General features: G+C 41.6%; 2 protein-coding genes across 2 annotated transcripts in view; one reads left to right on the top strand and one right to left on the bottom strand.

Annotated features, from left to right (window-relative positions):
- fbn1 (fibrillin 1) overlaps positions 1–18,846 on the top strand; it is a 61,115-nt gene extending 42,269 nt beyond the window's left edge. Inside the window, exons 39-66 of the mRNA XM_056398973.1 lie at positions 1–69; positions 197–322; positions 1,574–1,696; positions 1,796–1,954; positions 2,053–2,124; positions 2,216–2,341; positions 2,484–2,606; positions 3,776–3,901; positions 4,024–4,140; positions 4,236–4,361; positions 4,449–4,568; positions 5,279–5,404; positions 8,676–8,828; positions 8,943–9,005; positions 9,135–9,254; positions 9,377–9,496; positions 9,586–9,708; positions 10,264–10,395; positions 10,662–10,787; positions 11,689–11,895; positions 12,759–12,884; positions 13,151–13,273; positions 13,835–13,951; positions 15,354–15,482; positions 15,575–15,694; positions 16,393–16,624; positions 16,702–16,873; positions 17,187–18,846. Coding sequence (XP_056254948.1) covers positions 1–69; positions 197–322; positions 1,574–1,696; positions 1,796–1,954; positions 2,053–2,124; positions 2,216–2,341; positions 2,484–2,606; positions 3,776–3,901; positions 4,024–4,140; positions 4,236–4,361; positions 4,449–4,568; positions 5,279–5,404; positions 8,676–8,828; positions 8,943–9,005; positions 9,135–9,254; positions 9,377–9,496; positions 9,586–9,708; positions 10,264–10,395; positions 10,662–10,787; positions 11,689–11,895; positions 12,759–12,884; positions 13,151–13,273; positions 13,835–13,951; positions 15,354–15,482; positions 15,575–15,694; positions 16,393–16,624; positions 16,702–16,873; positions 17,187–17,573 — 3,863 coding nt within the window. The 3' untranslated portion in view covers positions 17,574–18,846. The remainder of the gene's footprint in view (positions 70–196; positions 323–1,573; positions 1,697–1,795; positions 1,955–2,052; positions 2,125–2,215; positions 2,342–2,483; positions 2,607–3,775; positions 3,902–4,023; positions 4,141–4,235; positions 4,362–4,448; positions 4,569–5,278; positions 5,405–8,675; positions 8,829–8,942; positions 9,006–9,134; positions 9,255–9,376; positions 9,497–9,585; positions 9,709–10,263; positions 10,396–10,661; positions 10,788–11,688; positions 11,896–12,758; positions 12,885–13,150; positions 13,274–13,834; positions 13,952–15,353; positions 15,483–15,574; positions 15,695–16,392; positions 16,625–16,701; positions 16,874–17,186) is intronic.
- A 358-nt stretch (positions 18,847–19,204) lies between these two features.
- Positions 19,205–21,833, bottom strand: dut (deoxyuridine triphosphatase). Its single transcript, XM_056399101.1, has 7 exons — positions 21,631–21,833; positions 20,781–20,937; positions 20,370–20,461; positions 20,134–20,178; positions 19,956–20,030; positions 19,514–19,584; positions 19,205–19,350 (listed from the first exon to the last, which is right to left on the bottom strand). The coding sequence occupies exons 1-7, from the start codon at positions 21,743–21,745 to the stop codon at positions 19,294–19,296; spliced, it is 612 nt and encodes a 203-aa protein (XP_056255076.1). The 5' UTR covers positions 21,746–21,833; the 3' UTR covers positions 19,205–19,293.
- Positions 21,834–27,754: the final 5,921 nt, after the last annotated feature.

The raw sequence follows: 27,754 nt of genomic DNA, 5'->3' as shown, positions 1-27,754 counted from the left end.
CTGAGTACAAGACGCTGTGTCCCGGAGGAGAAGGCTTCAGACCAAACCCGATCACTGTCATATTGGAAGGTCAGACAGCAATATGCTATTATGTGTTTGTGTGAGGTTGCTCCTGGCTGCACTTACGGATGACACCCACCCACCTACAATGCCACTGAGTGTTTCCTCTCTCTCTCACTCTCTCTCCCTCTGGCAGACATCAATGAGTGCCAGGAGTTGCCAGGCTTGTGCCAGGGAGGACAGTGCATCAACACCTTTGGCAGCTTCCAGTGTGAATGTCCAAGAGGCTTCGCCCTCAACACAGAAACCAGAGTCTGTGAAGGTATTAGACACGCACATGTATCTCTGTGCAGCCCCACAGAAGCATGAACACACAGGTGACCTATTCCTCTGTAGCTCTTGCCCTGGGACATTTTAGTGGGAAGGAAATTGAGTCCAGCCGTCGAGGCCTTAGTTCAGCGAGGACACATGGAGAGAGAGGAAAAGACAATGAGAGCAAAAAGACAAAGCAATATTGGACCCTTTTGTCCCATTGACAACTCTGCAGTTCATTCTAGCTCAATATGTGTCTGCTCTAGTTCCCGTCTGTTGCTAACCCAGCAAAGCTCAGTCACGATGATGAGACTGCTGAGTGCCTAACTGTGTCCAGAGGACTAGGCTCTGATGTGGTCAGCCCTCTCCTCAGGGAAGTACACTGAGTCCCCTGTAGACAGGGCAGAGATGACAGACGGAGAGAAAGACGGAGGAATGAAAGGGGGGAAAAAAGAGATAAATGAGAAGGGTGTTTAGAAAAGAGGAACAGGAACGGAGAGGAGAGGGCTAAGGGTTAGACAATGACATGTGGCTGGCGGCATTTTAATTAGCGTGTGTTTGTTGGCCAGGAGAACAAAAGCGGGTGTCTGCTCTGTAAAGTCCAGGACTGCACATCCACTATGTCTCTAGTTAATCAGCAGTTCAGCTGTTAGCTGGGTCAGAAGGAACAAACACATTGTGTTTGCTATGTGGCGGTAATGTTGTGAGAGAAAGAATTGTAAGCATAGAAATAAGGAGAGCTACTTCAAAAACTAAAACTGATATGAATAGAAACAAATTCTACCCTGTTTCTGGCTGTAGTTGTCTTTTTGCACCTAAGATGTGCAATACATTTACAATAGATGATGATGACGATGTGTAGAAATATGCCCAGAGGAAGAACAGTGCAGGAAATAGATGCTACATTTGTGATTCAGGTGAAAGCTGCACGTTCCTATTGAAGTTAATGGTTAAATCAACTGAAATGACAAAAGCAATAAAGGTGAAGTGGAGGTGCTGGAGAGAGGGATTTAGTTTCTTTTGCCTCAAGGCATGGATCATAATATTTTGTGTGCTCCAGTTCTTCCACGTAGGCCATATTTAACATGATATATTCCTTGCGCTTGTCCCACCTTCCTTCAGATCACAGGTCCTCTTTTAAGTTGTTGGTTTTAAATAATCAAAATAGTTGCGTGGCACCTGAACTAAAGGAATGTAAATCAGATACTGTATTTATCAAAACAATGGACTGATTTGTTTCTGGGTGTCTTTCTGTGTGCAGATGTCAATGAGTGTGAAAGACCAGGTATCTGTGGCCCAGGCCAGTGCTACAACACCATCGGGAACTACACCTGTATCTGTCCTGTGGACTATATGCAGGTCAACGGAGGGAACAACTGCATGGGTAAGTCTGCATGTTGCACCCTCATCACTGTGCCACTCAGCGAAATGTCATGTAGGGACATTTTCCCCTAGTGACCCTCTTTCTTATTAACACACACAGACATGAGGAAGAGCTACTGCTACAGAAACTTTTACTCTGACAACGGGACGTGCGATGGAGAGCTGACCTTCAACATGACCAAAAAGATGTGCTGCTGCTCCTACAACATTGGCCGCGCATGGAACAAACCCTGTGAACAGTGTCCCGTGCCCAGCACTGGTGAAGTCTCACACACGCTCATGCTGGTACACATATATGTAGAAAGTTTTAGGAAGTAAAAGTGAGCTTTTATAAACTCTTGTCTTATGTTCACCCAGATGAGTTTGCGATCCTGTGCGGCAGTGAGAGACCAGGATATTACATTGACATCACCACTGGACGGGTCATTGGTAAGATTTTTCCCATTCAAATGCTCGTGTGTAAAAAGGAAAGTTTGTTTTGTTTTTATCTTGTCCCTTACGTCTCCTCCTCATGTGCTAGATATTGACGAGTGCAGGGAAATCCCAGGAGTGTGTGAGAATGGAGTCTGCATCAACATGATTGGCAGCTTCAGGTGTGAGTGCCCCATTGGTTTCATCTACAATGACAAGCTGCTGATTTGCGAAGGTGAGGTTTGCACCCCACTTAAGGTGATGACAAAACATACAATACTGTGAATTCTTCCTTTGGTCAGACCCGTCTTTTTACATTTATACACTTCCTTGTAAAAAAAAGAGTCTTTGAACGCCTCTGTCCCTGCTGTTGTTAGATATCGATGAGTGTCAGAATGGACCCGTGTGCCAGCAGAATGCAGCCTGTCTGAACATGCCAGGAAGCTTCCGCTGCGAGTGTAAACCTGGATATCGCTTCACCCCCACTGGGCAATGTCTAGGTAAGGCTGCGGAGGTGATCAACTATCGATACAAATTTTGAAGAGGCACCGCGATTACCATCACTGGTGTAATGCATGGTTGTCACTGTTCATTCAACCTGCAGTGGTTCAGTGAACTCTGAATCACCTTGGTGGAGATCATACAGAATTGGTGGAAACATGGAGCAGGGATTAGATAAAAAAAAAAAAAGTTAGAGGAAGCAGCCAAAAAAAAAAACTGCTGTCTTCCATGAGGATGACGCTGGCGTCTCTGGGTCTTTCTGTGGCCGGCTCTCTTGTCTCCTTAAGCTATTGTATCAAACTCAGTTATATGAAACTCTTTGAACTACATATTCTTGGCATTTGTATACCAAAGATAAAGCAACAGAGGCAGCACAATGACATGTCAGGCTGAGGGGCGAATTCTTCATGGTGGGCTTATTATTAAGGAAGAGAGAATCTGAAGCATGTGTTGAGCTGTTGAACATATGCTGCAGTATATCTGAAACACGTCGCTGTCAGTCCGATAAGTAATTGTTAAATTAACATCCTGTTTTGCTTCCTGCTTTTCATGCGACTCCTAACAACAAAACATGGCCAGACTACAGTGAGAGAAAACTGAAACTGTGGCGGGAGGCGACGATGACCTCACATGTGTGAATTAACAGTTATTTGAAAAAATTAAGCATCGCTGCACAATGCCAAATGAAGTATTTTAAATAGATTTTCTTTTACTTTTATTAGATAATGATACGACTCTGGTATCATATAACACACATTGATGTGAGTTAAGGACAAAAGTGTCAAACTCTCTCCTCAAGCAACAGTGGGAGAAGCAAGATGATGGGCTGGCAATGCGCTATCCCAGTGTATACTCGCATTTACAGCAGATTTTTTTTCTATTCAGAACTGGAGAGAAAAGGACGCGACTTTGATATGAAAATGCATAAAATGCAATTTTGAAATATTAAATACAGCAGAACAATACACTGAGGGATGTAAGGTAACAATATAGAAATGGGATTTTCATTTTACGGGGTCTTCAATGATTAACCCGAGAAATAAAAAAGTATCAAATTAAGCCATCACAGATTTTTAAATACCATTATAAGTGTTTTAACTATTGCTAATATGCTATTATATGGTTTGACCTTGAATTTCACACAGTGTTTTTTTTCCTCCTTGTTCAGACCGAAATGAATGCATTGAGAACCCCGGTATCTGCAATCCTGGTCAGTGCATTGACACGCTGGGTAGCTATCGCTGCATCTGCCCCAATGGCTTCAAAACAACACGGGATCAGTCGATGTGTGTTGGTAAGCTGTGAATGGTTCTTATCAGTCCTCTCTCTCTCTCTCGTTTTTTTTTACGCGTGGTCTCGTCAGTGTAATGTGATCACCGTCTGAGGTGAAACTGTGACCATGTTCTCCGGTTTCAGACGTGGACGAGTGTGAAAGACAACCCTGTGGCAACGGGACCTGTAAGAACACAGTGGGCTCCTACAACTGTCTCTGCTACCCCGGCTTCCAGAACTCGCACAACAGTGACTGCATAGGTGCGTGCGTCTGCCGGTGTGATGAAATAGAGAAGAATAAAAACAACAGCGCTGAGCTTTTATGTGACGTACTGTTGTGTTTGTGTGTCGATCAGATGTGGACGAGTGTTCGACGCAGAGGGGCTTGTGTCGAAACGGGCAGTGTATAAACACAGTGGGCACCTTCCTGTGTGTGTGCAATGATGGCTATGAGCTCACCTTAGATGGCAGACTGTGTGCAGGTAAGGGACTGCCACTTTTCTCTGTTCATGTTTATTTGAATATAATATGTATGTGTATCCCTTATATATTCCTTTTTTTTTTCTCAGATATTAATGAATGTGCAGTGAATCCAGGCACATGTGGTGCGGGAACTTGTCTGAATATGGATGGCTCTTACAGGTGTATCTGCCCACCTGGCTACTATCTCCATGAGGAAACCTGTGAAGGTACCACAGCCTAAAGCCATTCCTTTCAGCATCATGAGAAATGAAAAATAAAAACAGGGATTTCTGAAGTAATAAAATACCATATCTCACCTCAGGCAATGCAGAGAACACCTGCTTATATGAGACGTGCTCACACACACACACACACACACGCACACACACACATAGCTCTGCTGAGGTGTGCGAGAAGAGAACGAACTGCTTCTTGGCCTCCTCCTTCTTTTCAATAGCCCCGCTCCTACAGAGCACCCCTTTTTCTCCCTTTCACACGTGGGAGTGGGTCCAAGCCAGAACACTTGGATTGTTTATATAGTGGGGCTGATGAAGAGATATTCGGCAGACTTCAACACATTCCTGCTTTGTGCTCTGTTCCTGGAAGCCAGAGAGGAACAGGACTCAATTCTCAGCATCAGTAACAGCAACAGCTGGTCATTGTGATGAGCGAACACGTGACACGGAGGCAGCTCCAGATAATAAGACTTTATCCAACTACCCATTAGTGAGATTACATTCTGTTTTATCACATTTGGATAGACCGTGATGCACTGGTATGACTTCATCCCTGCAGCCACGAGAGTATTTGAAAGAAAAATTAGATGTAAATGAAGCACTGCAGGATGGAATTTGGATGGTACAAATTAGGAATGAATTTGATTTGTAGATTTGTATATTTGATGAGGTGGTTGATGCCGTTCTTCTTTGTGTGTCAGATATTGATGAGTGCTCCCAGTCACCTGAGATCTGCACATTTGGAACCTGCTCCAACACTGAAGGAAGCTTCACCTGTTTGTGTCCTGAAGGATTCCAGCTCTCTGCCTCTGGACGCAGATGTTTAGGTAATTGTTGTGTGGGTGTGGGGGTGGGTGTGGGGGTGAGAAAGAGGGGAGGTGAAGCTATAAAGCTATCATATACATCAAGTTTTAAGTGCAAAGTGTAAATGCTTGTGTATCTGTATAGTCTGTCTCTGAGTGCTCATAGAGACGAAGCAGCAGTAAGTGGCGTTAGACTTTTCCTGCTCTTTCATGATAGCACACTGTGTTCCAGCTGGTTCTGCTGCTGCTGCCTCAACAAGGCCAAGGGTGGCTCTGAACAGATCACTTTTCCATTTCCTCACTGTGTGTGTGTGTGTGTGTGTGTGTGTGTGTGTATATATATATGTGTGTGTGTGTGTGTGTATATATGTGTGTGTGTGTGTGTGTGTGTGTGTATGTGTGTGTGTGTATATGTTTATATGTGTGTGTATGTGTGTGTGTGTGTTTATGTATATATGTGTGTTTCTGGGTTGGGTGGGTGCACGCTGAGTCCTCTGTTAGGGAGTTCCCCCTCCAAACACTGAAGTGATGACATAATCAGTTCAGTGAGGCAGCTTACAGTTTGTATTTCACTTTTCTCTCCAGTGTCAGAAGTGCTCGACTGAGGGTCTGGGGATAAACAGGAGGAGCTGGGTGGAGAATGAGCAATATGGGCAGTAAAAGAGATCAAGGATTTTTGACAAGGACAAACCCTGTCCCACTGAGAAAACCCATGTTTTTTATTAAAAATTATGATAGATGAGAAGACAATGAAACAATTAATATTTTTGATTTAATCTGTTCCTACAGTATATCATCTATGTGCCCATAGGGAGAGAAGATATTATACATTTTCACTTTAGGTATTACATGAAAGACAGCAATGAGTAGTAACGAAGGCTGTAAATACAGTAGGATGTTTAAACCTTACATTGTTCATAGTTCTGCACAATGGACTATATTTTCAACTCAATTAACATTAACTTAGATGTTCCCTCTAAAAGCCTAATAAACCCATTCATGAGGCCAACTGCTTCTTTTCTCATATAACTGTATGTTAGAATATATTTCGGCCCATTACATTAATGCTACATTAAAGCAAGATTATGTAGCTTCTGTAAACACAGTATAACAGTAGCACAAGCGGAGAACACTATTTGTGCGACATACCAGCACGTCTATATTTACAGTATTTTATCTGGCATCACAAAATAGATTTAATGTATAATTCTCAAATTGAGACATAAAAACAGCAGCTGAAGGGAAAGGAAATGCTGCCTCACACACACATCATGCACATCTACACTTTCTCCTCTTGGACTGAGGAGAACTCAGCCCAAGAGGAAGAAATTATATGACACTGACATTTTAGGTGACCATATTAAGAAAGCAGGAGAACCAAGAGTAGGGATGGATGAATGACCTTTGCTTTGTAAGAAAGCACAGTTGGTGAGGAGAACTGTGTTTGATAACAGAAACATACAAAAGAAGACACAGAATAAGACAGAAAGGACAAGTATGTCCTGAGGACAGAGAAAATACTGATAGAGTAGATAGTAGAGAAACATGAGGAAAGACGAAGGGGATGACGTGCAACATCAATCCATGGCTGGGATCATACTTGGCATATTGCGATAACAGTACATGGTATGTGTCTCAGCCACTAGGCTGCCAGGACTGCCCGATTAATGATACGTTTTAAATTATAATGCCTCAGTGGTTTAATAATAACTAAATATCTGTCACCACCCTCACCACTATCAGATTTGTGTCACCACTGTCAGACCTTTTGTTGGCCAAGCGTTGATTCATACCAAGGTTTATTTTTCTACTTTGTTTGTCTTTTATGTCATTTTTTCTTTACTACATTCTGCCACAGATTTAAAGAAATTATATGACACTGACATTTTAGGTGACCATATTAAGAAAGCACAATATTTGAAAATTTTGTGTCATATATTTCACTTACAAACTAGGAAATAAGAATGACATATGCACGTGTAGATGCACATGTGCATGCTCTCACACACACTTGCACAGCAGCTGTGCACAAAGCACCATAAATCTCTTTTGCGGAAAAGCTGACAAATCAGTTTCATGGAGGAAAGTAACATGACACTTTTTGACGTTCTCCTCACAGCACCAGGTGTTCACGTATGTGATCCTTGCCTCTGAGCCAGGTGTGCTTGCATGTGTGTGTGATCTATGGTGGCCAGAAAGCTTATTTGTGTAGAGTTCAGTGAAGGCCAGTGCTAGCAGGAGAGCGCGACCATATGCTTCTCATTACAAGTAAGTGCCTGCCTAGTCCAGGAGAAACAAGAGCCCTCAGAAGCAGGGAGAGAGAGAGAGAGAGAGACAGACAGAGAGAGAGACTGGCAAACACTGATCACTGACAAGAGATAATTAGTCAGCCTCTATCCTTACTACAAAAATGTGAAATCTTGGTTTAAAAGAAAAAAAAAGAAACGTATATATCTGAGCCTTATTGTTGTAGTTTTGGTCAATTTACAGTATCTACAGGTAAGCATAACACTGTACTCAACATTGTCATTATCAAAGTTGTGGCCATGACCAACCATGCTTGACGCAGCTTTACAGTGGAGTCCTATTTGACCACAGGAACATGTCCCTAACCATTCATCATTCAGACCTGTTAGTTACTGCTGGTTGTTTGTTAGGTTAAGATTGGACTTGTTTCAAACCCATCTAACCATCTCTGGTGGGGGTATCACACTGACCTACTGAATCATCAGCCAAAAGTGTGACAGTAAAACCCAGATGCAAAAAACTTTTTGTTTCAAATACTCACATCTTGTAATTTGTTATGCTTGAAGAAAAAGTTTGATTTTGCATTACTTCACTGAGAATTGGTGAAGACAAATATATATATTATTTAATGATACAGGGTTTAAAGAACGAATTAAGCAAACAAGATCCAGTTTTTGTTAATTGTATTAATTAGTGCTCTTTAGAGGTGTGTTTTTTTTTTTTGGACAGTTCCAGGCTGGTTGTTTTCCCCTGTTTCCAGTCTTTATGCTAAGATAAGCTAACTGACTCTTTGCTGTAGCTTCATATTTAACAGACAAGCATGAGAGTGGTATCAGTTTTCTCATGTAACGTCCAGAAAGAAAACAAATAAGCTTATTTCCAGAAAAGGTGGAGCTATTCCTTTAAGACGAGTAAAAGTGGTGGAGTAAACAACATAGCACATATATATGATGGGCGTTGCTCCTTCCATCTATCACTCTCCCTCTGCAATCTTCCTCATTGTCTATTTTTTTCATTATTTGTCCTCTTTGTGTGTGTTAACCTTTAGATATCCGTGTGAACTACTGCTATACCAAGTTTGAGAATGGGCGCTGCCTGGCTCCAAAGCCTCAGAACACTACCAAGGAAGTTTGCTGCTGCACTGGAATGCCAGGTCAAGGATGGGGAGACCCCTGTGAAATCTGCCCCAGCAAGGGAGAGGGTACGTACACTTCTTATCACATACACACTCACATATGCAGGGAATCCCTCATGTAAATAAAATTATTTACATTATTTAACTGTATTTTTGACTCTTCACATCCCATGGTTCCAGATGGCTTTCTTCTTCTCTGTCCCAATGAGGGATATCAACGGGGGCCAGATGACCATCCAAAAGGTGTGTGTGTGTGTGTGTGTGTGTGTGTGTGTGTCATTAACACTGAATCTTCACTTTTCTGCATCTCAGTTACAGTTGTAGAATGTAATTCACTTCATGTTGATGTTTTTTTTTTTTTTTTACTTGTAGATGTTGATGAATGCCTCAATGACCCTTGCGTTAATGGCCAGTGCATCAACACAGACGGCTCTTTCCGCTGTGAATGTCCTATGGGATACCGCCTGGACATCAGTGGAGTCAGATGTGAAGGTCAGTTTACTCACTGCTTTTGCTATCTCTCTGTCACGCTCCCTCACTGATACATTCACCTGGTCCATGTTAATCTAACACTAACATGATTGATGGGGTTTATCTGACTTTCTCCAACACAGACACTAACGAGTGTGACATCGGCAATCCTTGCGGCAACGGCACATGCACTAATGCCATTGGCGGGTTCGAGTGTGCGTGTGATGAGGGCTTTGAGCCTGGGCCGATGATGACCTGTGAAGGTATGTGTCATTATGTATGCACTCCCTCTTCCCTCATGCAGTCTTTGTTGTCATGCGGTACTACTGTAACGTGCTGCCTTCTGTTCCAGACATCAATGAGTGTGCCCAGAATCCTCTGCTGTGTGCCTTCCGCTGTGTCAACGTGGTGGGCTCCTACGAGTGTAAATGTCCCACAGGCTACGTTCTGCGTGAGGACAAGAGGATGTGCAAAGGTGATATGACTAAATGACTCACACATACACTCAGCTTTTTCGGTCACGGTCCATTTATTGGAAAGTGCTGGTAGAAAATAAACTAAGTTCCTCATAGAGACATTCTGGCCCCATCCACAAAGTTGCATAACACACTATCTCTCTGACATCTTCAAGGGTTCTCTTTCTCTGACAAACTTAAAACACTCTCTGGAAACTGTAACTGGCCGAGTCACTATTTACACCTCCGCACTCTCAGATAGGTTGGGCACCATAGCAACGGTTGTATTTGGCAGGAGGCGCTGAGACAGGAGGAACTTGTCAGTGTCTATAGCGTCACTGTTTACGTTAAAGCTCCAAACAGACCACCAACTCTCCCACCTCATGCCTGTTAGCACTACGGAGCTCAGTGTCGGATTGGGTGGTTAGATTAAACTCTGGAGTGCTGGAGTGCTGCAGTGTGTATGAGTGTCTGTGTTACATCACCGGTGTAACTGCTGCACATGCACACATACACATAGGTTTCTTCCCACTTGTGCGTCCTCTCACTCTGACAGTATGCTGTTTCTCTTCCAGACCAGAACGAGTGTGAAGATGGTATAGATGACTGTGCCAGCAGGGGCATGACCTGCAAGAACCTGATTGGTACATACATGTGCATTTGTTCCCCTGGATACATGCGCCAGCCCAGCGGAGATGGCTGCATGGGTAAGATTATCATAGTGTCCTACAGTGTAAAAGCATAAACCATCCTTCTAGTTTATGGCGCCAAATCTTGGCTTCACTTTGCATAAAATAAATCTATTTTGATGCTCATTCACTTTTGTGCAACAGTGCACAAAGCTAAGTGGGGATTTTTAAAATCCTGCCTTTGTAAACCTCCTGGTTGAACTTCATCTCATCAAGTCCTGTGCAACAAATATTTCCATTTGATCTTTACACCATGTGCGTGTGTGTGTGTGTGTGTGTGTTAGATCTGAATGAGTGTACAGCCAAACCAGGTATCTGTAGGAACGGCCGTTGTGAGAACACAGTAGGAAGCTACCGCTGCAGATGTGACCAAGGATTCATCGCTAACCCCACACAGACTGAATGTATTGGTATGTACATTCTTATAATCAATATATCTTTGTCTTCCTGTAGGTTTTTTTTCCCACTGTGCTCTAACATTTCTTGTTTGAGTTCGGTGTTGGTCTTCATCGGGATCTGTTGTGTCCTAACTGTTCTTTAATTTGTTCAGAAGGAACTTGTTGTATAGAATCAGCCTCTAGAAAATTAGAGTGTGAAGTTAAAATCATAAGAGAACAACTTTATTTAGGGGCTGACACTGGATGTTGGAATGAGATATACTGTAATACTGGGATGGATGGTTCTGGAGTCCAAAAGTAACGAAAGATGTTTGTTAATGACACAAATTGTTAAATGAATTCACCTAGTTCCAGCCTATACCTCTCCTTCTCATACAATCACTCATATTACTTTGCAGTTTGAAAATGTTTGAAGAAATTAGTAGTTTAGAGTTGAACATAGCCAGGAACATTTTTTCCAGGAAGATAAAAAATTACAGATTTTATGGCCATTGTGTTTGAACGAAATGTTTTATGCAGTTGAATCTTGGCTAACCGCGTGAAAAAGTAATTTTAATCTCAGTGGGAATTTAACCGTTCCATGACAGTCTCGTTAAAAACCATGTGTCTGTGACTGTCGAGATAGGGGCAAGGAAATCCTTTCAAAGCCTTCCTCCCTAATCTAAATATATACTTCTGGATAGATGCGATGTGCTGAACTCGGTGAGAAGATCTCCAGGGACACTTTGTAAGCTCTGTGGTTCTATAGCTATCTTCCTCCTTACAGACAGTTGTGATAGAGAAGTGTGGGTTATCTATTTACGTCTGGTTCTCTGAGGCAGGGTCCTGTCTGGGTGGTTTGGTCTGCTTTCACATCTTTTTTTTTTTTTTTTTTTCGCGCTCACGTTCCTCTCCCTGTCTCTCCCACCTCCAGATAACCGTGAAGGCTTCTGTTTCACTGAAGTTCTGACCACTCTGTGTCAGATGACTTCCAGTAACAGGAACATGGTGACCAAGTCAGAGTGTTGCTGTGATGGAGGAAGAGGCTGGGGCACCAACTGTGAGCTCTGCCCCCTTCCTGGGACCACCCAGTACAAGAGGATGTGTCCTCTGGGACCTGGATACACCACCGATGGCAGAGGTATCTTACTGCTGAGGAGACTTGAGTTTGAATTGACTGTCACTGAAAAACTGACCATCAATCAAGAGGAAATTTTCTACAGTTAATGAGTGTGGATCTTTCTCTAACAGTGATTAGGGATACATTTTTTTTAAATTTCATTTATAGAGCGAACATGAGATCGGTTTTCAAAACTATATATTAAATTGCTAGAATTATTAAAATGTCCATATTTATAGTTTTACACTGTTGAGCCATGAACATGTTTAGCTGTTAGATTTCCTTCAGCCTGCCGGGCAGCCACTGATTTCTACTCATTTCAATAACTTTCAGTGGCAAGCTGAATTAATTTTGAAAACCTCTCTGTTTTCATGAAGGCTACAGCATCCAAGATTTAAAGCTCGCCCTCACAACAGCTTTGCATTTGTTAGCTTTAGATATCAGCGGATCAAACTCAGAATAGAACAATAGGCAGTGTTTTCAATATGGTCCCTGCTCACAATTCTGTTACCTTTACCTTACCTCGATAAAAATAAAGCAAACAAAAGTTCAAGGTGATGGACTATCTCAACAAGTTTGGGATCTCTGCAGGTGAATGATCTGTGTGTCCTGAAATGATTCAAACTGCTGCCTGAAAACGAGGACATCAATTGTTATGCTTTGTAAATTTGTCAGCAGTAATATGCACATGAAACCACTTTTATGATTTTTTTTTTTTTCAATTAACATGTGGGTGTCAAATTAACAGATTGTTGTTGTTTGGTGATACAATCATTTGCTTTTATACTTGACACAACAGCGACGCACGGCTAAATGCATAGATCAGTATTTCCCCAAGAATGTGTAAAATGTATCTGGAGCTGACTTTTCTTGTTCCTGCCCAGATATTGATGAGTGTCGTGTCATGGGGAACTTGTGCAAGAATGGTCAGTGTATCAACGCATTGGGCTCCTATAGCTGCACCTGCAAACCTGGCTACACTACTGATATCAGCGGCACACTGTGTGTGGGTAAGGCTTAATTTCACCTCCAGCACTTACACTTTATGGACTCTTTTCCTACCATGCCTACCTCCCATTCTCATTCCTGCTGTCTAGTAAAGAGCTGAAACTACGTGGGTGGACTGCCCACACACTCCTCTGAAAAATGCAGCCCGAGTCTGTGTGTCTCATCATCTCCCCTTATGGAATTTCTGGCTACAGGATCAAACTGTCTCCTCTCTGTCTCTCACTCTTACTGTCTCACCCTCACCCTTTCCCTCTCTGTCTCTCTGTAGATGTGGATGAGTGCATCCAGGCACCAAAGCCTTGTAACTTCATCTGTAAGAACACAGAGGGAGGCTACCTCTGTTCCTGCCCCCGCGGATACATCCTACAGGAGGATGGGAAGAGCTGCAAAGGTGACATGCACAAAACACTGAAAAACACAACCTCTAAATGTTGTGCTGCTCAGATCAGTTGAGTTCAGTGGCGTGCTCTTCTTGCTTGACTTAGTTTCCAGTTTAGAGCTACAGTAGTGCTGAGTGGGCCGGGCCCTTTGCCAGTGTTCTGCTCATTGTCCCGAGACGCTTCATTTGAAATGGTGTGTGCACGTGCGCACGTTTGTTCATGAACGTGTACCCTGCAACACACCGCATCTGTCTGTGTCTCCACTCATCAGACTTGTTTGTAAGTCTAAACAAGTGTAGTCGTGGTGTTGAGTTTTTTAGGGTCTCTTTTATCTTTATTTACCAAAGCTGTAGTTTCCCCCTCTCCAGTACCCCTCCGTGTTTCCGGTGTCTGGTTCATTTGCAGTTCATTTGTAGGTCAGTGACTGTAGAAGGACTGGAATTTGACTCAGAAAAGAGCAGTCCCCATACAGAAGTACGTCTGACACAGCTCCGACCAGAGAATCTGAAGTGCACTGTAGAAACCAACAAACAAATGTGTATTTTAGCTGTACAACCTCTCCTCTTTTCCAGATCTGGATGAGTGTTCGACCAAGCAGCACAACTGTCAGTTCTTATGTGTTAACACCATCGGCGGGTTCACCTGCAAGTGTCCTCCTGGCTTCACCCAGCATCACACTGCCTGCATTGGTAAATACACACATGCAGATTACAGATACGCTGCACACCCAAATATTTTGCAATTAGAAATGCTTTTTGTACAATGATCTGTATGTTCTCAAAAGAGGTGCACTACATGACCAATTCGTACACAGTTTGTTCTTTCACTGTGTCATTTCTTACAGTATCTTCCAGCCCAGCTCATAAAAGACCCCTGAAGCACCCTCTTGTCTAACCTTTACTAACTCTTATTCAGATTTAATGGACTCCGGCTGATATCACACTGATCTTATTAGGCTGGACTGGTTTGTAGTCATGGCAGCTTAGCAATGCTTTGTTATGGAACATTGCAGTGGATCGCTGTGACTACCACAAGCTTTTTTTTTTTTTTTCCAGACCATAAAGCAGCTCCCATGAGCTCACATCAAATCAGAGGCAGGGAACCCTCAGTTTTGACTATAGGAGTAGCTCCAGGCAAATGACATACAGTAGGTGTGGATGTGTTCAAGAGTTAGGAGGTTGAAGAAACATGGGTGTGACACACAACACTTATCATTCCTCAGTAACTACTGCCCAAAAATATTGTTATTGAGGGAGGCATATTGTAAATACTGTATGTAAGACCTCATTCCTTTCGATGCATCTGCTCTTTCAAGCTGCTGCTGAAAAGTATGTGTCCTTTTCCAGTATAATAATGTTTTACTTTTCTGTTTTCAGTCACACTGATAACGATTCCTTCCTTTAAAGCAAAAAAGTGTTTGGAATCCATGTTTGGATTGCCAGGTAGTGCTTAGGGAAAGTAGACACTCCTTCTATGGTTTTGTGCACTATGTCCCACATGTTGACAGTTTGACCAAATGGAGATCTAAAACTGGGAAGGCGTGCTGGAAGACTCAGATGACAGTGAAAATCCAGGATCACACATTTAATAACTGACATTTAGAGATTATATCTTTCTCCGCTTTGATCTTTGTCCCTAAAGAGCATAAAGTACGTGATCGTGTTCAGATTTGCATCAATTCCAATCACAACAGTCAAACATGTTCGTGTTGGTTGATAAATAATCCAAACTCAAGGCTCACTTAAACCTTTTTCCAGGAAAAGCAAGCAAGTGGGTGTTGAGTTTAGGTGATTTTGTCAGACTATTATTCACAAGGTCAAGAATGAGCTTTCACACTCACTCATGTTTATGATTACCTCCTCTGGTTTGAGATTGAATCAGTAGGTGAGAGATTTTATTCTCCAGTGCCTGAAGACTGTGAGATTATTTGTACCAACAGTGCATGGTGACCTGCCCTATTTTCCGAGACCCGTGTCGACACTCTCCGCAAATTTGAAAATGACTCAGCAAATCCAAATCGGGGTCGTAATCAGCCCTAATATCATGTTTCTGGTTTTACCCTTGTCTGAACCTTTTCTCCTCTCTGTGTAGACAACAATGAATGTGCAACAGACCCCAATCTGTGCGGCTCCAATGGTGTCTGCCAGAACACTCCAGGGAGCTTCAATTGTGATTGCCAGAGAGGATTCTCATTAGATCCCAATGGACAAACCTGTGAAGGTCCGAAAACAACTGATACTGACCTCACAATCAGCTGATTCATTACAGAAAACAGACTCTCACAGTAGCTTTTGTTTGTTTGTCTCGGACAGATATGGATGAGTGTGATGGTAACCACAGGTGTCAGCATGGCTGTCAGAACTTAGTGGGTGGATACAGGTGCAGCTGTCCACAAGGCTACCTGCAGCACTACCAATGGAACCAGTGTGTGGGTGAGTAAAACTGCTGTTCTTTTTTATCAGCAAATATAAAAATGATTTCCTTTTGGGGCATCTTGATGACTTGGTTGCCAAAGTATGTACAATCCAGCCTTGATGTTCTGGGCTGGAGTCCGACCTGGAACCTTTTTAAAACAACTTATCTGTCCTTCACCTCTTTCCTGCCACTCTTAAAATATAAATATGTCCAAAATGTTTTTCCTCTTCTCTGGAATTTCAACCCTTCCCTTACTGTGGTAAGGTCATGAGAAAAGGAAATGTTGTGTTGAAACTAAATGCACAGTATCCTACTTACAAACCTAAAACGGCTACACTTAGTTAATTATACTGTATATATACACACTTAATTAATAAAAACAAACAAAATACAAACTATGAATGTGACAAGAGAGACCCTGAATATATCTAACTCTAAAAGGACAAAGTGACCTATGGAAGTAGGGCCAAAAACCAAATGAAAAGAGGAGGGTGGTGCAATGCCAAAATCTGAAAGTACCTAAAATAATTAGAAATAGCGCAGACATTTGCAAAGTAATTGTGTGACTCTCTGTATGCCCCAAAATAACAAGCTTGTTAATTAAACCTGTATTTTTAGTTTGCAACACCATGGCAGACTTCCCCAGTATTGTTTGTGTCCTTTAACTGGAATGACCTCTTGTTTGTTTACTTCCTGTGACCTTCCGGTGACCCAGATGAGAACGAGTGTTTGAACAGCCAGATCTGCGGGGGAGCGTCGTGCCACAACACCCTGGGGAGCTTCCGCTGTCTCTGCCCCACTGGCTTCAACTATGAGCAGACCAGCGGAGGCTGCTCAGACATCAATGAGTGTTCCACCAGCCAGAATCCTTGCAAGTTCGGCTGTTCCAACACGGATGGGGGCTATCTCTGTGGATGTCCACCTGGATACTTCCGTGCAGGACAAGGGTGCGTTAGTGACTGACTATGTGGGAAAGCTGTCTGTAGATGTTTCTTGTCCACTGATGGCTTTGTCTTTGTTTCAGGCACTGTGTGACAGGTCTGGGCTTTACTAGTGGTGGACAGGGAGGTGAGGTGGATGATAATTCTCTGTCTCCTGAGGCCTGCTATGAATGTAAGATCAATGGCTATCCGAAGAAGGGACGCAAACGTCGCAGCACCAACTCAACACAAGAGGATCCTCTGGAAGACATACAGGTAATCTGTCTGTCTTTGTGCATTACTGTCTGTAGTTTTGGGAGAACTCGACGGGACTTAACTTAAGTTTTACTGCTTTTAGGTGAACAAAATATAATTTAAATTTACCAAAAGCATAATTGGGTTAGGGTTAGCTAACCTCTACAGTTAACTGAACAAATAAACAATATTAAAATGTTAGAAACCTTCTGTTTCATTTCTCTCTATCACACCTCTGCCTTTTGTCTCTCTTGACTATCAGAAAATACACTTTACTGTTGGTCAGATATCTTCCATTCACTAAGTTCAGTTGGACCATGTTTTCTCTCTGTAGCTGACTGAGAAGGAGGAGGTAAGTCTGGCCAGTGTGGACATTGAGGACACCCTGCAGCTCCACCTGAACATCAGCGACTTGAGCAACCGTGACCACATCCTTGAGTTTACCCCGGCCTTATCCGCCCTCAGCGACCATGTGCGCTACAGCATCGATTATGGAAACGAAGAAGGCTACTTCAAGATCAACCAGAGAGAGGGTGTCAGCTACCTGCACCTGAGCAAGAAGAAGGCCCTCCCCCCTGGGGCGTACTACCTTCAGATCAGCAGTCTGCCCCTCTACAAGAAGAAGGAGCTGGCTGAGCTGGAGGACTGGCACGATAAAGACTACCTCACAGGACAGCTGGGAGACATACTGAAGATGAGGGTGCAGATCATCCTCCATTAACCATCACAAGACTGAGACAGGCAGATGTTGCCAGCAGCTGCTAATCCAGTGTCAGGCTCACACTCCCCACAAAGGCCAAACATCTCTGACTCTGGGTCAGTGGTTAGGGGCAACTTCTACTTGCTCCAACATGGAGAAGGGCTCGCCACCAAAGAGACAAGAAGGGGGTGGGGGGGGTAGGGACTGTGTCATTTGATTGCCAAAGATGATTCTACATATCATACATACAGTTTCTGTGGAAAATACCAGCTGAATGAAGCATTATGAAAGAGTTCAGTTAAATGAAGAACATATTGCCCCGACACACAGCGTCAGCTATGTGTAAAGCACTATTGAGAGTGTGAATGGTTTTTAATTGTAGGGTTTATTGTTCTATAATGATATGTGGAATCAGGTGCCATTTTGAAGGGCATGTGGACTGCAGAAAGCTCTAAAGGCTGAGTTTTTTACAACTCAGCTTAGGTGGAAGAAAAGGGTGAATCCCAATAGTCTGAAATAAATTCATTTCCTCCCCTCAGGTAAATGACTGAACAAACCTGGATACATGGAAGTTAACACTTTTCTCCTTCCCCAGATATTAATTTAATGGAGTGAAGATGAAAAAAAAAAAAAAAGATTATGAGAATAGTTAGGAGAGGAAAGGAACCCACTATGGACTATTGAGCTGTAGCCATGTCTGAGCTTGAATGACTCCTACTGCATATTTAAACTATGCTTTTCCATCTTTCCTACTGACTAGAATAATTCATATTTACTGGTGCTAGCAACACACCCACATAGACTTCTGAATGCACTGTACTACTATACAAAACTCAGTAGTCACCAAGATACAATCCCATCGGCCATTCCGAAGATTTCATGTCTTTGCATCCGTAAACAGCTAGCTTCATAGCCTGTCTGCTCTCCTCTATACTACATGTAAATTGTGTTTATACTGTAATAATCAATGCCACTTTTAATCTATGAAGCATTTGTAAACTAGAGGAAGCCCCTGGAATAGAGGGGTTTGTAATGGTGCTTATAATGACCAACTACTTCCTTTGTAAACTGTGTATACATACACACACCTGCACACACGACACACATTTGATGATGCCAAACCTGGGCCTTCATGATTATGCACTGAGGTCTTCGTGGCCACACATTCTCTCACAAGTACAATCAGTGCTGCATTGCCACGGACCAGCCTGACACCAGTCTGTGTTCTCTGTTCACATCAGTGAGGGTTTAGATGTAAATTCACAATAAAAACATATTTTTTGGTGTATATGTATTTACTGCTGTGCTTTCACCTTTATCTGGATTGAATTACTGTTGCAGCAAGTTCAACAAGCGGCCGTTAGCTTCATTTTGGACATCCCTCTTCAGTCATGTGTTCCCAAGTAAAATGCAACATGATCTCTGAATGTATTAGCTGGCGAGGCTCACATTACACTAATGGAATTGGTTATGGAGCCAGGCTTGCATGTTTAGATATGCAATTATTGTCCTACACTGCCCCCATGTGGACATTTGGAAGATTTTATTTTTCTTCTTCATTTGTGGAGGGTCAGACAGGAACTTCAGACAGAGCTCAAAGCATTTGCTGAAAACATGTGGGTGATTCTTCCAGTAAGGCTATCAGACCCAACTTACAAAAACGAGAACTTTATTAGCACCTAATCTATATATTTTCAACATATACAGTCACACAATCATATTTGTGTCATATTTGTAGGTTTCAGTTGCGTCCGGTTGATCCGAAGCCTCCAGCACCACGATCCGTCTCATCTAGAGTCTGAAAGACAGCAAGACAATGATTTATTAGATTAACTCTGATGACATACATACCTGAGATAAACATCTAGTGCAGTAAAAAAAAAGAAGCAGTCATTGGAGCATGTGACAGTGTCCACACAAGTATTTGAGACAGATAAGTATCTATGTATTGCGTTTCTTACCTCTTGCTCCACCAGGTCTGGGTAGCAGATCCTCTCACACACCAGCTGAGCAATTCGGTCACCCTTTTTCACTAGAAGACAAAGAGGAAGAGAAGGATGTGAAATAATGAATTATACATGAGGCATCTGTACAAATAGTTTCATGACAATCATAAAACTCAAAAAGAGTGTGGATGGCAAAATGTTACCGTTGTTAATTCTCACTCAGTTTAGAATTGAAATGAAACGTGAGGAATGTGAAGATCAAACGTGTTTTTGTTTTGTTTTTAAATTCTACCTTTAGCCACTAATGTTTTCTAAATGTAGGGAACAATTTACACCTTAGGGAGTTTCAGTATGTATGTAGTTTTAGTATCAGATATGCAATGACCTAATTAATTCTGCTACATGTACCCTCATGACTTTTTTGTGAAATTTGCCATTTTCCAGCTGAATCACTCACCATCAAATTTGTCCTTGCTGAAGTTGAAGAGCACAACTCCCACATTTCCTCTATAGTCTTCATCAACAACTCCAGCTGAGGAGAACATAGAGATATTAGTAAAAAATAAAATGACTAACATGACAAGGGTTAAAACTATACATGCTCACAAGGAATCTCATTGTAGGTAAAAACTCACCGCCAACATCAATGAAGTGTTTTGCTGCCAGTCCAGATCTTGGTGCTGAGAAGTAAAAAAAAAAAAATGGCAAGAGACAGTTATAGCCTGTTGTTCTGCAACTGATGAAACATTATCCACCAACAGAAACTCATAACTTGAATTCCCAGGCCCTGAACAATAGTCTACAGACATGGAAGGAAAAACCTGAATTTCTAGAGCTGCATGGTTGCATCAGCCAAATTCTGAACACTCACCCACTCTCCCATAGCAGCCGTGTGGAACTGCTATTTGGATGTCTGTCTTCACAATGGTCTTATCCATAGGAGCAATGGTGTAATCGTATGCACTGTGCAAATTCAGAGAATTATGGTTAAGGCGGATTAAGGCTGGTTTTCATGGAGTTATATTCATTTGACTATGCTTCTATATTGAGCGACAGGAAGTAAGTATATTACAGATCTGTAGTAACAGTAAAGGTAAAAGGGGTAGGTTAAATTAGGTTTAGGTTAAATTTAAAATTGAATATCACAAACACAATTTATATCGAGTCATTTAACTTCAGTTGAAAGAAAATGTGGTCACAGTATTCAAAACGTACAGACTGCTGCTCACATTAAGTCATAAATGGCGCAAAAATATAATTTTAATTCAAAAATATTACCAACCTGTAGAGGTCATATCCTGCAGCTTTAGTCGAGCCTCTGGTAGGTGTCGTGGCATGCTCTGAGAGTTTAGCAAACCTGAGGACAGGTCTTTCCTCTGCAGGCTTTGTTTCTATCCTTGCCTTCTTTGATGGAGAAACTGCAGAAGCATCTGCTACTTCTAGGGCGGGCATGTTGGCAGAGTTTTCACAATTAAAAGCCGAAAGTGCACTGAATAATCTATATGGAAAAGACTACCTAATTACTAACCAGGAGTCAGGACTAGCGCTAACTAATGCAACGTCTACAAAAACCCAAGCTTCTGTCCCAGTTTCTTGGCGCTTCTGTATTTGAACGAATCGACTTCCCGCGTTGGATGTAGCGCCAAATTAGCTCCTCCTCAAAAACACGTCATCTTAAAGGGATAGTTTATCTTGCTTTTTATTTTAAAAACTAAGACAATCCCGATGACTTGCAGCACTGTAAACAACTACAGACGTGTTATTCTATGCAGTGGGAGAAAAATATTCTCATCAATAAATTAGCAAGAAACTTAGTATGCTTTGAAACTATGGCAACCACTTTAGTCACTACGTTTGCCTTTAAACAAGTTCTCGCGTGAGTTGCTGATGTAAACAACAGACATGTAACAGATGCATTAGAAAATATTTTAAGGAAAATAAGCCTCACTCACTCATGCATTGCAACTGGATATAATAGACGCAATGGTGGTGTCGGTACACAACAGAGAGCACAAGACACAAAAACCAAAGCGGTAGGTAAAGGTTACAGAATGCTAGCCTGAGCTAGCAAAGCTAACGTCAATGTCAACAAGCGCTTGACAAGTGCAATAGGAAGGCAATTTCTCCCTTGCCTTTGTATTGAGTGGGCTTCTGCATATGAATTTCCCTTCCTAAGATACGCGTGGCATCAATAATCGAAGAGCATTGTAGCTGAAGCTCCCACAGCCTCCGCAACGTTCGTGTCATAATGGTCGCTAACGCTGTCTCCAAGCTAACAGTTCATTAGTGCAGTCCTCCGTCGCTCTGCAGCGCCTCAGCGGACTTGGCTGACTTCAGTGCTTTAAACAAGCATTTCAAGTTGTGGATAGAAACAGGGGCGGAGTCAGACATAGCAAACATCCGGGGCTTAGTTCCAATTTGAGCCTACATCCAGGGCAAGGGGACATGCTCCTCCGGGGAATTGTTTCCCCAGTGACAGCAGCTATATGCATTATTTACTGTGTTAAGCCATTTGTACATCATTTGAGGTAAATAAAATAGTTGCCCAGGAAAAAAATCCTCCAGAGCCTGCATCATATTTAGAATCTAATTGTTCTCTGTCTCCATCATTCTGAAACCACAACACAACAGATTTTGACAATGACTATTTTTCACTACTATCACAGAAAAAGAGTTAAAGATTGTCTGATGTGACTAATTTGAATTTACATGACATAGGTTGGGAATGAATTCCACATAAACAGCATCACTAATGTCAATACCTATTTTGGTTACACTGTGCAGGAGTAAAGTTCACTGATTTAAAGTTTGGATGACAAATCTACATTTTAATCCAGACCATAATAAAATGTGCTGTGCTAACTGAGCTGTCATGGATCCACAACAAGGACAAGTAAATGTCTTCACTTCTCTGAAATGAATATGAGGCCAACAGAAGAACATTTACTCCAATGATATTAAAATTCTTTAAGGAATAGCATCATAGGATAAACAACAATAGATAGATAGATACTTAATTTTGATCTACTGATCATTTCTCATTTCTTCCTGTTTTTTTCTTCTTTCATTCTCTCAGCTCCACTCATTCATTCCTGGAAATGTCTTCCACTCAAAGAATATATAAAGAAAAGAGTTTTAATATTTCTGATCTGAAGATGTAGAAATATTAAATGCATGTCTTATTCTCTTACATCTGCTCCACATCTGCTCTCCTTTCCTCCTCTTTTCTTCAATCCTGTCTTGTCAACACATTTTCATCTCCTGTCTTTTGATGATGAAGAAACATTGTAAGTAGGCCACATTTCATACCCATCCAACCTGTAAAGAGATGACTGGTGTAGTTTGTTTTACTGTTGAGTTACACATTTACTCACAGATTGTCAATCTGTTCAGACAAATAACATTGAGACAAAATCGACCTCCATAGAAACCACATTCATAGTTTTTACACAGTCACAGTTCAAGTTTCATGATCGTTTCTGAAGTTTTACATTAGTGTGTATGTGGTGGAATGTTCACAGCTAGAGTGAGTGATGTCACACAGAGCGCTGTTTGCTTATTGTATTTGAATACTGTCACTGTAGAGCAGGTTCAATTTTTGAAAATTAATTGTCAGTAGGTTTTCATTTTTAATTCATAGAATGCCCACATGAGTATGTGAAAATGCAAATGGGATTACTGCATTTTCTTTTGAATTGTCTTTACTTTGCTGGGATAAAGAGCAGCAGGAGAACAGGTGTGCTGACTGGGCAGCTCACACAGGTGCCTTCTGTGTCCTGAACTCATTCTCTATTTGCCCTTCAGCTGAGCTGGTTCCCTCTGAGTGAGTTGAGTGAGTTTATTTCATTACATTTCCTCAAGTCATGTTTTTTTGTTGTTGTTAAGTAGTACATCTAATCCCCTTGGTTTATTCTCACATGGTTATATATTTAGAGTAAGAAAATATTGATGTACTGATTTTGATTTAGAAGTGTTTGTTGCTTTATTCAAGATAATATGATCGAATTTGACCTGTGTATACACTTTCAATCATTTGTAAAAATATAAGCACTCAGTTTAACCACTCACACCTGACCGACTGCAAGAAAAAGCTTAAATACCTTTAAAAGAAACCTGCTGACTGCTTCTCCTGCTTTGCTCATATTAATAGAGTCAAGTCCAGTGTAATCCTAGAAACACGCGTATGAAAAATTACACTATCATGGAATTGATCATCTTAAAGTTCCCATTGGGCTTCTATAAATATCTATTTTTCTGCACCAGATGCTTTGAGGATAAAACACTATATTATAATCATGGGTTGTGCATTTACAGGAGAACCCAACCCTTTTTAAGAATTCACATTTATTATTCCTGTGCCCCAGAACATTTTGGTGAATATTTGTGAACATTCAGCACTCTCCTCTAAAGTTGGAAACCAAAGGGAGAAACTTAAAATGTACAATGTCATCCCAGTTTTCTCTATAACAATGAATGGGGCTCTGATGCTGTGAGGCCATAAAAATGTAATTTCTTAAACCAAAATGTGTGTTAAACATCTTAAGCTTTATATCCAATTCAAAATCTGGATAAGATCTGTTAGGGAGTACTCTACACAGCTACTGTAGATAATGGGGTTACTGCAATAATTTAGTGGCTCAAAGTAACTTCAGCTATAGCCTATAACTTCAGTAGCCTGATGGATGAATCTTTGAATTTTTTACACTATGACATTTGCAGTCCCACCACCGGCAGAGTATGTACAGACACACTGAGGAGAAATTCAAGTTTCTACATGTGAAAATAATTGTGCTCGAGTTGAAGAGATTTGCATTTCTTAAAAAAAGACTGAATCACAACCATGAACAAATGATTGTTGTTGAGGTTAAAAGTTAAAAGTTTTGTCAACATCTGTGTACTGATACAGAGCAGAAAACCGTCCAAAACTCTGTCAGTGTCACTGATAGGTCAAAATCCATACTTGTTAGTGTCACACACAGGGAAAGTTGCACTTTTAAAATGAATAAATAAGCATTAAATGTATATAGGCTCAAATTACGATCAAAATGATGAGCTTGAGCTTGAGCTTGTAAGGTGATGTTCACAAATGATTCCAATGTTTGTAGTCAAATCAACATTTGCAAACCTTTAAAGGAGGCATGTCCAAAGTCCGGCCCGGGGGCCAATTGCGGCCCGTGTTCAAATTTTCACCGGCCCGCAGCCTCTGTCATAAAATCAATAATATGTGGCCCGCCAGCTCTGTTGACCACTGTATAAAATACACGCGTACAATAAAAGCTGTTTTACACTTCACCAGAAGATGGCAGTAGACCTGTGGCCGCACTCTCGCCGCCGTGACCCTTGTGTGATCCTTTCAGCCCATTTCTGAAATGGCGACTGTAACTAAAAACAGAAAGTTGACAGCGAGGGCCGCCGCTTCCAGGACAAGTGGAAATTGGAGTATTTTTTCGCTGAATTACGACGCAGTCGGCACCAACAGCTCCCTCTTGTCAACTTCTACCTCCAGCTGGATGAAGGCCGGGTCCAAGAGATTCGAACATTTGCTAAGAAAATGCTGAGCTCGTTTGGCTCGACATACTTGTGCGAGAAGACATTCTCGGTTATGAACATCAACAAGAGCTGCGTGAGGACGAGGCTAAGTGACTCTCACCTGCGTGACAGCTTGCGCATCAAAACCACTGTTTTTGAGCCAGACCTGGACTAGGCCTACATACTGCAGTCGAGATCTCAGTATCACCCTTCACATTAGTGCAGGCAAGATATGTGTTTATTCCTCTGAGGTGAATAAATTCTAAAATCTCAGTGAATTGATTTTTTTGTGATGATCAAAACCGCAGTTCTGAATATGCACGGACCACTGTTTTGAATTTAGAGGTTTACAGTGAGCATTTAATAGTGAATAATATGTAATGTTTCAAATTAACCTAGATATGTTTCATATTACCAAAAGTTTTTTTTTCCCTGACAGACTTTCTCCCCATTTTATGTGGTCTTCAAATATGAAAGGCAGAGTGATTTTGGCAAAAACTTGTATGCCATTTGCAAAAAAAATTTCATATAATAGTTCATTTGTATTTAATGTTAATGGTTCAAAGAATGTCAGGCTGAATGGTCGGCCCCCACACATTTTCACCTTGCCAAATCTGGCCCTCTTTGCAAAAAGGTTGGACAGAGTTACACAGTGGACCTTTTAAGGCAATCTGCAGTCACTTATTTCAACCCCATTACCATTCTGTTCAAAGGAATGCATTTTATTTAGCGTTGTTGTATATTGGGTAAACTTTAAATAAAGGGCTGATTTGTTTTAGCATTTGTAAGTCTCCTTGATTTTTAATTTGAATTCATATATATGTATTAGGTGAACCTGGATGAAACTAATGCAGTATAATGGAACAGGCCTTTCAGTAAATCCTCCTTCTTGAGAATTGTAATGTTCAGTATTTGCTGAATCTGTTTGAAAAGTGTTGGTTTATTTTAATGGTCAGTGTGGAGGCTGTAATTGTGGTAATGTTTAAGTGTACTGAGACGTGTTCCTAATAGTTTGTCAAGTCTAATTCCTATAAATGGGATGGACAAAAAATTAGGAACACCTCTCAGTATAGGGTTAGTTTATATACAGTGGTGGCCAAAAGTCTGAGACCACTTTCCCATGTAGCCTCACATATTGCTTTCAAAATAAGTCTCAAAAAGGTAACAGGTAAGGTATATCATAAAGGTTCTTACAAGCTATTCTAGTCTATATGGGGATATAGTGGTATAGCTTTATTGCAGATCAACTTCTGTTAGGACATGTACATGTGTGCATACATGTCTTGCTATGGTTGTGGGGACAAATCTGGGTTTGAAACAATCTGTGAGGTTATTCTGGCCAGTTGTGACAGCTTCAAAAGGCTTTTTGAGGGACACCTGCAGTGACTGAGGTCAGTGTCAGGATGAGTCTCTACGACGTGAATGAAAGTGAAAGTAACGTTCTTTGTAAAGGTTGAAACGTGAAGAGTGAAGTACACGCACCAAGCAGCAGGTGCATTCAAAATTTCTCCAGGAATTTTCGAATACTTTTAATGTTATGCTCTACCGGGGCAATCGTCCGTAATTGTGTCATCAGTTCAGCGCTTTCTTGTTCAACTTTCTGCACGACATAAAAATATGTTCAAATGAGCGCAGCGCAGTCAGCTGCTTCTTACAGTGTGTTTTGTCTGTATGCTAATCAGGCTGCGCGGACTCCGTGACGGGATTGGTCGAAGCAGAGAGGAGGAGCCTCCGACTCCACGGCCGGTTTCTCCTATTGGTGCGACAATGATCCTGAGTGCTCACCACAGCTGTAGCCGTTCAAGCATTCAGAGGAAAAGAGCTTAATACCCGGCCAGCACATCATTAGTGGCGGCTGACATGATAGGCAGCGCGCCTCTTTACCGCCTTTGTCAACGTGTGTGTAATTTGTGATTTGGTTTGAGATGCTGGTAGTGATTGTTGGGGACTGGGTTAGTTTTAAAATTCTGATTGTGCATCACACCCTTAGAAAAAGACTGTTGGACACATTAGGAACAGGGGTGCTGCTTGTGTTTTGAGGTTGGTTAGAATCGCACAGTTGGGCTCTTTGTTGGCTTCTGTTCCCCTGCTTTAGTTATCCTCTCACCTTGTTTGTATTTTTGTTTCCTTATTTAGCATCCGGGTTATGCAATAAATTTGATTTAAGAATAACACCTGGTTTTATGTTGTTTCCCTTTTCCCTTAGCTGTGTCTAACATAAAGACTGCCAACATATGGTGACTGGGGGGACAATACACCGTGATTTCTTTGTATATAGAAACCAACAGGGCTGCAACTGAAACCTGGCTCTGTGAGCAGTCCACGATCAGTAAGTGAAATACTCGGTGAGTAAAATTTCCCGGGCTGTTATGTCTTCTTTGTTTGCAGAAATCAACTGCCTGGTACTGGGAGTCTCACAGTGTCTGAGGTTTTTCTTTCCCAGGAAAGTGGTTCCACAAAGGGGTTATATCTTGATGCTTCATGTGACCAGTGCAACATCTACTAGCCTGACTGCAAAATGGGCAAATACAAATGTTCATAAGTTACAAATTGAATGTAAGTATAAGGTAAAGCATGATTGTATTTTATATTCCAAGCATAGATTTATATACTGTCAAAGCAAATCAAAATGTTTTGTATTCATGGAATGTGTCAATATCAGTTAAGCTCAATGTCTTAGTTTTAACTTAAGTGTTGGCAAAATACATGTAGCTTTAGTTTTAAATG

This window comes from Seriola aureovittata, chromosome 1 (assembly GCF_021018895.1).
Source record: "Seriola aureovittata isolate HTS-2021-v1 ecotype China chromosome 1, ASM2101889v1, whole genome shotgun sequence".
In the NCBI taxonomy this organism is placed as follows: Eukaryota; Metazoa; Chordata; class Actinopteri; order Carangiformes; family Carangidae; genus Seriola; species Seriola aureovittata.
The sequence above is the reverse complement of the archived record's forward strand: the minus strand, read 5'-3'. Positions and strand labels throughout refer to the sequence as shown.